Below are 12,956 nucleotides of genomic sequence, written 5' to 3' on the forward strand. Positions count from 1 at the left end.
TCCGGATGCGCAGGCTCAGTGGCCATGGCTCACAGGCCCAGCCGCTCCGCGGCATGTGGGATCTTCCCGAACCGGGACATGAACCAGTGTCCCCTGCATCGGCAGGCGGACTCTCAACCACTGCACCACCAGGGAAGCCCCGATACATGATTTAATCCAATAACTGATCCTTTCAAAACTAAGACTAAAGTATGATAATATGAGTCCAAATCTGCAATTCCTGTGGTTACTTTTCTTAACTGTTTTTGTAACCTTTTGTATCCCAAGATCTCTTGGCTAGATTTTACCAAGTTCAATGAGTTCTTAGAAGAGGTAAATACTTGAAATCCTGGGAACTAATGGCAATGAGCTTTCAAAGGCATATTTGCTATTTCTGTTGGAATTCATTCAACCTGTCCTAATACAGGCTTCCTGGATGGCTGCACACCCTGAAGTCATCATTTTGTGGGAGTCCCTTGGTGTGGATGACAGGATTTAGGCTGAAACCCACACAAGGAGGGAGAGGGATGGAGGCAGGAGGACTTGTAACTATGCGGACCCCACCCTCTGGACTGCAGATAATGAATGACAGCATCTTGAGGAGAGAGGCTGCCCACCTAAAGGACCCTGAGGATGAAGATATCATGACATGCTTTGTGGGGGTAAAAAGGTGTTCAAGACATAGGCGATTGCGGGGCAGCACTAACTCCCTTCCAGCTGGTGACTGAGAATGTTGATTGGCACTGAGGCTGGTGCTGACACTCTTGCCCTCTTCCCACATGAGTTCCCAGGAACTTGCCTACAGCCACCAGGGGTGTGGGGATGGCCACTATCCCACTAAGGCCCACGCACTGCCCCTCCCTGTCTTCCCTAACTCCTGTCCTAGGCCTAGAGGCTGGGGACAGACAGAAGGACCACTCTTCTTCCTTCTTTTGGGCCTCAGTCCTGTGGACAGAAGCTGGCCCTGGCAGGGCCTGCGGTAGCAGGGATTGTCACAGGGGAAGTCTTGAGTGCTCCGTGGTTGAGGAATGCAGCTGGACCCAGGGCAGCCGCAATGCAGGGCCAGCAGAGTGGCCCAAGCCCGGGCCAGGAATGCGAGACTGAGGCCTATGGTCCTGAAGCCCTCCTGATGTGCAGGCAGGTGGCCAGAAAGACAGAGACAGGCCAAGGGGGGCCCACGGTTCAGAGCTTATGAGAGTCCACTCACTTGGAGGTGCCCTCAAATTGGAAACCCTCTTCGTCAGTCCTCTCTCTCTCTCTCCCTCATTCACAATGATTTTATTTTTAAACATTATTGTATATTTAGAAGTGCACATATATATTTCATGTACATGATTAGGTTACTGTTTAAGGGCAACAATTGCCTACTGGAAAATTATTGTGTGGAAAGTAGCACAGATCGATTTAGGGGATGAAAACTATGCCTGGACACAAAGAATGGATATAGGTTTTCATAATCAAGAAAAATATCCTCACCTTCTCCTCCTGCCTAGGTGCTTACCATAAGGAAAGGGGAAAAAAAAGGTTATTCAAGGACAATGGTGCAGGGCGCTATTTTCCAGACCGTGAGGGAGAGAAGGGAAGAGCAAAAGACAAGTAGGCACCTTGGTGGTTGGCTACAGCCTTGCTACAAGCCCACAGCATTGTAACACCCAGGATGGAGATCCAGAATGGGGACGTCCTGGTCACTGCAGAAGTGATGAGCCCCTCTGCGGACTTCTCCCAGGCGAAGGCGAACTCAATCCACTTGCCTCACAAGACCATCAGAACCACCCTCTGTTCCTTCCAGACTTAAATTCTTTTCATTGGCTAAATGTAGGAGACTGACAAAAGCCACAGGTGTAGCGAGGCTCTGAGGCATGAGGGGAGGCTGGCCCTTCTGCAGATCCTGTGTGAGCCTGCAGAGCATCTCTTTGTCAGTATATAACTATAGTATATACAGTAGCTAGGCATTGGTGGAGGCAGGACTTTAAAACACATCTTCCAAATCTGAGGCTCTTTTCTTTTAGCAGTACAGTTGTGACATTTGCAAAGATACAGAGATACGGTGGGATAGAGTTATACTGGTTTAAAAATAAAAATAGAAAAAGAGTGAATACTATTGTATTGGGCTTCTCAGGATGCCTTAACAAAATACAACAGAATGGGTGGCTTAAAAAACAGAATCTATTTTCTCATGGTTCTGGGATCAAGGTGCTGGCAGATTCATTTTCTAGTGAGAGCTCTTTCTGGCTTGCAGATGGTGACTTCTCACTGTATCTTCCCTCTGTGTGAGGGTGGAGAGAGGTCTCTGGTGTCTCTTCCTCTTCTTATAAGGACACCAATTCTGTGGTATCAGGGCCTCACCTTTATGACCTCGTTTAACCTTGATTACCTCCCTAAAGGCCTTATCCCCAAACACAGTTACATGGTGTGTGGGAGGGGTGTAGAGCTTCAACATATGAGTTTTAGGGAGGGACAAAATTTAGTCCATAGCAACTAGAAACATGACTGATGGATTTATACCACAAATATTTTCTGGGACATGAGCTGGAACTTTGCAACTAGACATTTTGACCCAGTGAAACATTTAGTGTATATTCATCCAGAACAACATTTTCTGCAGCTTAACCAAATGACCATGTAATAGAGTATTTTTAACCTGCATTCTAAATGAATTTCACAAGGTTTTTGTTTTTCTAATTCTTTGGCAATGAATGACAGATACTTAAAGTGGAGGGGAAAGGTTATAGAATTTACTAAAAAGATGTACCTCTCTTTCATTTTACAGGCCCAACAGCTTACTGATCTGGAACGAAAATTAGCTGTGGCGAAAAATGAACTGGAGAAAGCAGCTCTTGACCGGGTAAGTTGACATCCATGAGCCATCAGACTTTGGTTGCAGAAGATGAAGCTAGGTGTACTCATTGCTGCTCTTGATTTATCAGTGCAATTCCAGATGCTGTGCATGTAATATGGTGATAGAATTCATGAGTGTTTGATACTTTCTTTGGAACCCAATTCTTTTCTTGTTTTTGCTGCTATAGTAAATCTACTCAAGGTTGAGGCTCTGTGATTGCATGGCTTATTTTTCACTTTACTGGTACACTTGCTCTATAATACAGTGAATAAACATACTTTAAAGCATCAACAAAGATGTCATGTATTAACTTTGTATGAATGAGTTGTAAAGCAAATGGAAGTAGTCATTGACACTTTTTATTTTGGAAATCTTAAAGTCCTGGAGGAAGAGGCATTAAAAGAAGAAAGTAGCTCTCTTAAGCAACTCTGTTTATACAAAGATAATGCAAGAGTGGCTGACATTCCATCTTTATAACAGCTTTATTGAAATAAAATTCACATGCCATAAAAGTCACACTTTTAAATTTCACAAAGTTGTACTATCATCAACATTAATTCCAAAAGGTTTTCTTTGCCTCTTTTTACCTCATTTCATCTACTTCATTTTATTTTTGTTAATGCCTCATTGTGTTACAATTGTACATGCTCAGAATAAACCACAACTCCCATCTGATGCCTACTTTGCCTATCAGTGCTCTTCATATGAGACATGCATGGAGAATAAAGAGTTGTTATTTGGAAAGGGAAATATAATATGGAGGAAGGAATTAGTCATAAAATTTAGAATTATGGTTCTACTTCTTTATAGTTACAGTATTTGGCAAAATTTCTTAATGCCTCCTTTCATTTTTAAATCAACTATATAAAATTGTGGGAAGTAAATATTCCTTTTTTCTTTAGTTCACTCAGAACGAAAGGGTAAAATGATTTTAAAATTATTTCTTTGTTCACTCAGCAACCCATTTATTGAATCCAATGTAGTTTTCTCTAATTCCTAGAACATATATCTAGAAAATATTAATACAGAAAACTCTAAATCTGAAAATGAAATCATAGTATTTCAGACTTGAGAAGACAAAAAACACCCACATTGCTCTCAGTCAGAAACATGAAAAGTCTATGATGTAGCAACAGGGCCAATCCAAGAGTAATCTGCATTTTAACAAACATTCAATGCATCCCCTGCCTGAAATTAATTCTTGATTAGATTGGAGTTAGCCATCATTCAGTCTAACAATGGAAAAATAATCCTTCTCTATATATCATCTGGAGAATTTTTGGTTCATTTATACACAATATTTGGCATGTAATAAAAATATTTCTAGGGCTTCCCTGGTGGTGCAGTGGTTGAGAGTCCGCCTGCCGATGCAGGGGACACGGGTTCGTGCCCCGGTCCGGGAAGATCCCACATGCCGCGGAGCGGCTGGGCCCGTGAGCCATGGCCGCTGAGCCTGCGCATCCGGAGCCTGTGCTCCGCAACGGAAGAGGCCACAACAGTGAGAGGCCCGCGTACCGAAAAAAAAAAAAAATTTCTAGACATGTAAAGAGAGAATGCAATCTGGCCAATATAAATAAAGAAGACAAGAGATGTACACCTGGAGCTGATTCAGATATTGGAATAAGAAAACAAGTACTCAAAAATTTAACAACTATTATATACATATATACATATATATGCATAATATTTCTATGGGCATGTATATAGCATTACATATATTACAATAGAAGAAATCTAAAACAGGTAAAAAGACAAAACTTTTCACTAGACTTGGAATCTATAAAAAAATCAACTAGCTATTCTAGAATTAGAACAATATAATTCATGTAATTAAGAATTTAACTCATGTATTTAATAGCAGAATGGTTGACTGGACATAGTAGAACTGAAAACTAGTGAAATGAAAGGAAAATTAATATCAAATACCTATACTAATGTATAGAAAGTACAAATAAATGGAAAATAAGCAGAAAAAGTACAAGAAATGAATAAGACAATTTCAAAATTTCTAAATTATATAATTGTTGTGCCAGAAGAAGTGACAAACAGAGCAATATTCAGACATAATGGCTAAATATTTTCAATAACTTTGAAAGATATCAACCACAGATTCAAAAATATTAATAATGCACAATCAGATTAAACACAAAGATAACCCACTTCATAGTCAAATTGTTGGATATAAAAAGATGAGCTAAAATAGAAAGTGAATAGTAAAATGGTAGATATCAACTTAAGTATGTTAGTAATTAAATTTTTAAATGGTTAACATATTCCAAGTACAAGGCTAAAATTATAAGACTACATTAAACAAAAACTTTATGATTTATACAAAAGACACCTTTAAATATAAAGAAACAAAAGATCTATAAGTAGGAGAATAGGGAAAAAAAAAAGATGAACTCTGTATACAGTAATAGAAAGAAAACTTGTGTATCAACATGAACATCATTAAAAGTAGACTTGAAGTAAAGGCTTTTTAGTGATAAGAAGAGAGTGTCATATGGATCAGTCCAGGAGAAGAATATTGCAATCCTAAATCAGTATGCATACAGCAATATTTCTTTAAAATGTACGTAAATTTTTAAAAGTACACTTAAGACCCATATATTTTTTCATTATCTGCTATATTTCAATAGTTTATTTTTAAAAAATACTTAACCTCACCAGAAAAGTGGAAATGTGAATAAAAACAATGAGATAGCATCTCAACACTATCAAATTGATAAAAATTTAAAAGTCTGGTGATACCAAATTCTGATACATTAGTAATGGGAGTAATTATTAAAATCAGTTTTTAAAAGTATGTACCTTAGAATTTTCACTTATCCATATGTACCTGGAAACGTGTATAAGGACATTAAATACAGCAGTGTTTGTATTAATAATAAAAGGAAATAATTAAAATATTTGCTGTTAAAATTAATACATATAATCCATATATTTACTATACTCATTTTCAAATGGTAATCAAAATTTAATATTGATAAATATAAAGATACCTGTATCAATATTGATATATCTATAACATACACTGTGGAATGAAAAATGTCAGAATTATTATGTACAGTATTTAACAATTGTTCAAATACATGAAACATATTTTGTTTTGATTACATATCATAAATAGAGTAGAAAGATACTCATATCAAATTTATGGATGCAATCGCCTTTGGGGAAAGATGGAGTGAAATAACGCTAAGGATGCTTACAGATACATCTACTGTTTCTCAAATGTTCTATCCTTTTAAAGCTGTATAGACACAGTCTATAATTTACACATATACATATGTATGTTTCATGCATTATATACATACATTATATTGCATATGTTTTGTATATATACATTAGTTACATGTAATAACTGTGTACATGCATATTAAAATATCCATATGCATATATTATCATATAAATGTATTTAATATAATTATGTAAGTATTATATATAACATATTATATAATTAAAATGATGCTTTTTAACATTTAATTCAGGTTGCTATTTACCTGATGTTTGTTATGTCTTTCTCTGTATGCCCCTATATTTTTCAAAATAAGCAGTTTTAAAAAATGAAAGGTTCTGCCTGCTGTCAAGGGCTTTCCATTTTTGTGATCAAAACTTAGAAATCATTTTATTTGGAATAATAAGCAAGTAAGATGATCACATTCATAACTTATTTTGCAATAATATCTGTATACATTTAGCAACTTTGTAAAGAAAGGAAGTTGCCTTCTAATCACCAGTTAGAACCTACAGAATAGAAGAGATGGAACATTTAAGGTGGATTCATTTTGGAGGTCTCGTTGCCTCCTTCTCACTATGCAGTGGTTGTGAAAGACCACAACTTCCTTTAAGACTTGGATCTCACATAGGCATTTTCTTCATTTATATGCGGCCAGAACCTCTTCATAGCTAGCATAACTAACATTTCAAACAGGATGTCTAGAAAGTGTTGCAGTAGGGGAACTGTAAGCACATTTTGTGAATTATAAATATTTTCCTTCTTAAGGTTTACATCTTTGGGATAAATATGGCTTTTGAATGAATAAGATATTTTAACAACCTTGCTCCTTTGTGATTGTCTCATTTTATATTTATCCAAGTAATTAATATAATATTTAAGAATTTTAGGGAAACCTGCCTGCTTTTTTCTAGACTAGGTCAAATATAATTCATCTTACCAAGATTCCACTTTATGAGATTTCTTTAATTTATAAAAGAAGCTTATACCAATTAGTTTTTAAAAAGGAAACGACTCTTTATAGAATTGGTAGAATCAGACAATCAGAGGTATGTATAATCCTGAAGTTCAATTAGATCATGTTTTTATTTTTCCTTTCTTTGCTATCCCTGTTTTAAGTTCTAGAAAGACGTTGAATTTCCAAGATTCTGAGGCAGGCCCTCCCACTCTGAGTTTTTAACAGCTATGACGGTTGGAATGTTCTTCCTTACATTAAATTTTTTCCCTTACTTAACTTCAAATAATCCATTTAGTCAGTGAATGATTATATGGGTTTGAAATGCTGTTTGTGTGACCACTGTGTGCCAGGTGCTGTGAGAAACAGAAAACACTTATGATACACAATCTTGGGTCCCACATCTCTCACAATTTTGTTGGGCACCAAAAATTAGGAAATAATTATACATTGAAACAGGAGTTTAGAGAAACACAAAAAGGTAATATGTGTATTTTAAGTACATGTGAGTTATAAAAACCGGTTTTGTCACATGACGTTTCATGGGCAAATTGTCGTTTGTCCTGAGTCACAGAACTTGAAGATAATGTAGTTTTTTCTCCTTTGTCTTATCCATCCTATGCCTTCCTCCTCCCCACTTCTACCAAGAGCACTATGTGCTTAGCCCTCACAATGCCAGGCTGGATACAGGATGAGAGATTATATGTTGTAGTGTTTAAATAAGGGCCCCGCAGTCAGTCTGTCTGTTCAGATCATAACTCTGTCACTGAATGACCATATTCAAATTGCTCAAACTCTTTATACTTCACTGTAAAATGGAATAATAATAAAAATTCAATTTATAAGGGTGGTGAGAAAATGATATTCATCAAAAAAAGTAAAGTACTGGGAATTCTTGGCACATGAAAAACACTCAGGAAGCATAGTAATTATTATTATTAGTGAATGAGATCATAGAGAGACTGCATCTCTGTGATAATTTTTCTCTTTAACCTTCAGGATCTTGTCACTCCTTTTGCTACAGTGAACTATAAAAGCATTGCATATTACTGGAGGTTGATTTCAACAAATCTCATGTAAGGTATGTTTGAGGCTCGTAAACTACAATCATAAAGTCAGGTAGAAATGCTAGCTCACTTCAAAATCGATAAAAACTACAGTTTAATGAAAGTGCTCTTCACCTCTCCCCATCATTTTTTTATGAGACTTTTTAATTCTCTTCAGGTGTCTACTCCAAAGAATGTTATATCTGGGCTTCAAATAGTCTTAAGTACTTAATAAATATTATGAAAACTATATCTTCACACTCTAACTTGGTTCTCATTTCATATTTCTCGTGAAAGAAGTCTCAGTTTACTCTCCCAATAAAAGCAATAATAATCTCAAGATCTAAGAATCAATATTGGTTTTCCAAACAATCAATTATTTATTTGGCAGTATCTTATGAATTATAGTTAGCTTCAGCTACTGGAGTGTAAAAACAACTTTATGGTTTGGAAACTATCTCTCAAATTCTTATGTTAAAAGTTTCTATTGCATCTGACCCTCACAAAATTTCACCCAGGACAGCATGCATTATTACATTGTATTACAGATGACACAAGTTAGGTGATCTGCACAGACTCCCAGGACAAAGTAGTAAATGAACAAGAACTGTTCTTGCCACAGTGTGTCTGGCACACAGCAAGAGCATAATAAATAGTTATTGATTGAATAGGTAGATGAAGGTAATATAACTTCATAAGTTAACACACATGCTATTCATCCTACATACAAGGGACATAGAGATCACCTAGAGCAGAAAAAGTAAAACTGCTGAATGACTTTATAGGATTCATAGAGCCAATTTCATGGTGAAATAAAGGTAAGGGGAAAGGCTTTGGATTCACAGTCCTTCACGATCTTTCCAAAGCCAGCTGTCATTGATGCACCCAGATCTCTCTGAGGACATCACATCTTCATGTAAATAAATGAAGGTAGACATGAATATTACCTTGTGAACTTTTGTCAGGAGGTGAGAAATTAGGGACACTGTTGTCTTTGCAATATATATCTTCTTGTTCCCCTCAAAAAGCATTTTTCTGAGAAAAGTACTCACATACAGACACACACACAAAATTGCCTTCTAAATCTCCCACCATCTCAAGATCATATATATAAACAAAAATTTCTTATAAGCTTTACATATTATACAGCATAAGCAGTAGTATTTTAATGTCTAAAATAATACTTTTTTGTATTATATAATATACAGGATAAAATGAGAAATATTTCATTATTTTCTCACATAAAACATATCCTCTGGAGGGTTTGCTTTATTTATTCATTTAACAAATATCTGTTGAGTTAGAAACCAGTGATTCTCCAAAAAAATACCGGCCCTACTGTGTAGCACAGGGAATGCTGCTCAATGTTGTGTAATAACCTAAATGGGAAAAGAATTTGATAAAGAATAGATACATGTATATATCTAACTGAATCACTTTGCAGTACACATGAAACTAACACAATATTGTAAATCAACTATACTCCAATATAAAATAAAAATTTTAAAAAAAAAGAAAAAAATACCAGCCCTCAAAGAAATTACATTGTAACAGAAATAGATATAATGATAAGATAATATGCATTTATGACAAGGGCTTCATAGGACATAATTTAAGAAATGTGATAGAGACTTTGAAGAAGATAATATGTGAGCTGAAACATACATTTCAAGTGGAAATTTCCCATGTAGATGTTTGGAAAGAGGGTTCTGCAGGCAGAAGAAACCGCAAGTGTAAAGGCCCTAAGGTGGGAATGAACTTGGAATGTTCAGTGGGCTATAAATAAAGGACATTGTGACAAGCAGGATCTTCATAAAGACTTTGCATTTTACTAACATGCGGCAAAGGAAGTGGGAAAAGTGTTTTGGTGTGGGGAGAAGATCAAGGGCAAAAGTAAGGCTGATCTTAAGAAGGAATAGGTTGTAAGATCTAGAGCAAAGTATACTTTATATGGTTTACATTGTATTTCATTAGGTGACATCTTGTTCCAGTGAACTTCAAAGTGAACAGTGACCTTACCTGCAATTTTAAAACAGACTACAGCTAGCAGTACAAATTAAAATGTAATGACCATTTTGGTGTAAAAATCGTTATCTGGGTCCTGCTCATGGGATGGGTCAAGCCAAACCTGAGTAGTGTCAGTAACAGGCTCTGTTAAGTTAGAGGGACTAACTAGAAAGACATGGACTTTTTTTTTTTTTTTTGGTAGAAAGATGACCAAACTGGGACAGCATTGCTCACAGAAACCTGTGGTCTCTAGTAGGAAAAATCTACAATATAATGAAGGAGAGGAGCCAGAATCTAATATAGGAGGCCAAGTCATAGGCTTGTGATCCCAAAAAAAAAGAAATGAAATCAAAAGCTAAGAGATTAATAATAGGTTGAAACATAAGAGCAAAGATAACTTACTACACTGCAATGGATATGAAAGGTGAGGAGTTGGAGGTTATATCTATGTGTTGTTGACACTACCGTCCAAGGTGACCCTGAGAATGTCAGGAGGTCTGTAGGAGCAGAAGAGATGATTGCACCAAGTTCAGATGATTAAAATTGTAGCATATATGCCTATCCCATTGACTGTTCCATTGGAAAATTTGTCTTGCCTAAACAATATTTACTGAAAATGAACTATTAGCTTGATGCTGTTCATTATTTATTTTCGGCATCCGAGTTCAGCCATTACTCAGGAATTTGTATATTATGTCAACATATACTTTGTGACTGTTATAGATCCAACTTTTACATATATACTGTAAGAGAAGCCATGATAAGAATGCAGTGAAAAATAACTATCCTGCATATACTTAGATAATACTTCCTGCATTATCTAAGCATTGAAAAGCTACATTTCAAAGCCATGTTAGCTTTGAGTGCTGGCCAAGACCTGCCTGACCTCGTCACGTTAGCTCTATTTCCATTGTCTAATGATAATATAAGAAAACGAAATATATTTAAATTGTTCAATGCCATCTGGAATATTTCACTCCTGACACAGTACCCAGTGCCATGATCTCTTATTCTGTAGTGAGAGAAGGGAAGGGTCATCCAAGATTATAACAAAGAATCAATAGGAAGGGAAATCTGAGCCATTACTTCATTTCTTTTTACTGATATAGCTTGTCAGTTTCTTTCCCTGACAAAAGAGAAACAACATTTTCACCTAAGTCATTTATTCAAAAAGCTTTTTTGTGTGTGTTCCTTCTAATGTGTCAGGGATTGTGTTATGTGCTAGCTATACAGTTCTGAACAAAATAGGCAACTTATACATATGTATATACATATAAATTAAAATTAATGATAAATTGTATGAAGGAAACAAATAGGATCAATCATAGAAAGTAATTAAGTGGGGAAAGGGCAAGAATCTAGCGACTCAGGCAAGCAAATAAAAGGGACCATTTTGAATATAAGGTTACCATTCAGCTTAGCTCCTTCTCGTCCACTTAACAAAGCCCCTCCATTCTAGTTCTTATCAGATTTTTATTTTGTCTTGGACAACTTGACAGGGCAAGATTAATGAGAAGGAGGTACTTGTTTGTCCTATTGCTTATATATTGCCAGTTGCTGCTCTTACTGTTGCCTTTTAAAAAATCTCTTGATATGACCAGAGAGAGATTTCTTTAACTGCTATTCTAGCAATAGACAATCTCATCTTAAGGATAAATTTCATACCACTCATGAGTAGAAAACACAGAGGTGGGCATTGGTAAGGATCAAAGTCATAGTCACTACTCTCAAGAAATTGACCACAAGGGCTTTATAGGAGACAAGAAATAGGATGGGATGCAATATGCAGGTGTATTCCTGATATCATATATAAAAGGCAGTAGTTTGATTGGGAGTATACTACTTTGACAGGAAGAGACAATAGACTTTGCTGCTTCATTGATCCATGGGTACAGTGAAAGGGTAAACTCCACATATGCCAGTTTGTCCAGGGATATGGCTTTAGCACCTAATCTCTGTCTTCATCTCTCTCACCCCAAAGATCATATTTCATATCTTGAAGTGGATATTTATGTGTTATTGTCTTACTAGGGTCTATGCATGTCCCCAGTTACCACTGAGTTACCATGAGATTTTCCCAAGGTTGTATGTCTGTCTGCATTTTTGCACCTGGGGATGTCTCTGTCATTTTTACTCAATTCTGTATCATTTTTAAACCTTGTCAGCAATTTAAAATATTTTTAGCAGTGGGATTTGGGGGTTAGATGGGAGTTAGAGATGGTTGTCTGCCTTGGGATGTAAACCTAAAGAAAAAATAGTCTGCAATAAATGCTGGAGAGGGTGTGGAGAAAAGGGAACCCCCCCACACTGTTGGTGGGAATGTAAATTGGTACAAACACTATGGAGAACAGTATGGAGGTTCCTTTAAAAACTAAACATACCATATGATCCTGCAATCCCACTCCTGGGCATATATCTGGAGAAAACCATAATTCGAAAAGATGCATGCACCCCAGTGTTCATTGCAGCACTATTTACAATAGCCAAGACATGGAAGCAACCTAAAAGGCCATTGACAGAGGAATGGATAAAGAGATGTGGTACATATATACAATGGAATATTACTCAGCCAAAAAAAAGAATGAAATGATGCCATTTGCAGCAACATGGATGGACCTAGAGATTATCATACTAAGTGAAGTAAATCAGAGAGAGAAAGACAAATACTATATGACATTACTAATATGTGAAATCTAAAAAAATGATACAAATGAACTTATTTACAAAATAAAAACAGATTCACAAACTTAGAAAACAAACTTATGGTTACCAAAGGGGAAAGGTGGGGGAAGGGATAAATTAGGAGGTTGGAATTAACACATATACACTACTGTATATAAAGTAGACAATCACCAAGGATCTCCTGTATAGCGCAGGGAACACTACTACTCA

The 12,956-nt window shown here is 36.2% G+C and overlaps 1 protein-coding gene across 2 annotated transcripts in view; it reads left to right on the forward strand.

Annotated features, from left to right (window-relative positions):
- The window catches only part of LUZP2 (leucine zipper protein 2), a 446,285-nt gene that overhangs the window by 391,606 nt on the left and 41,723 nt on the right, over positions 1 to 12,956 (forward strand). For both annotated transcript variants that reach the window (XM_065882614.1, XM_065882615.1), the window contains one exon: positions 2,750 to 2,824. In XM_065882614.1, the coding sequence (XP_065738686.1) occupies positions 2,750 to 2,824 (75 nt within the window). The remainder of the gene's footprint in view (positions 1 to 2,749; positions 2,825 to 12,956) is intronic.

Source organism: Phocoena phocoena, chromosome 8 (assembly GCF_963924675.1).
Source record: "Phocoena phocoena chromosome 8, mPhoPho1.1, whole genome shotgun sequence".
Classification (NCBI taxonomy): domain Eukaryota; kingdom Metazoa; phylum Chordata; class Mammalia; order Artiodactyla; family Phocoenidae; genus Phocoena; species Phocoena phocoena.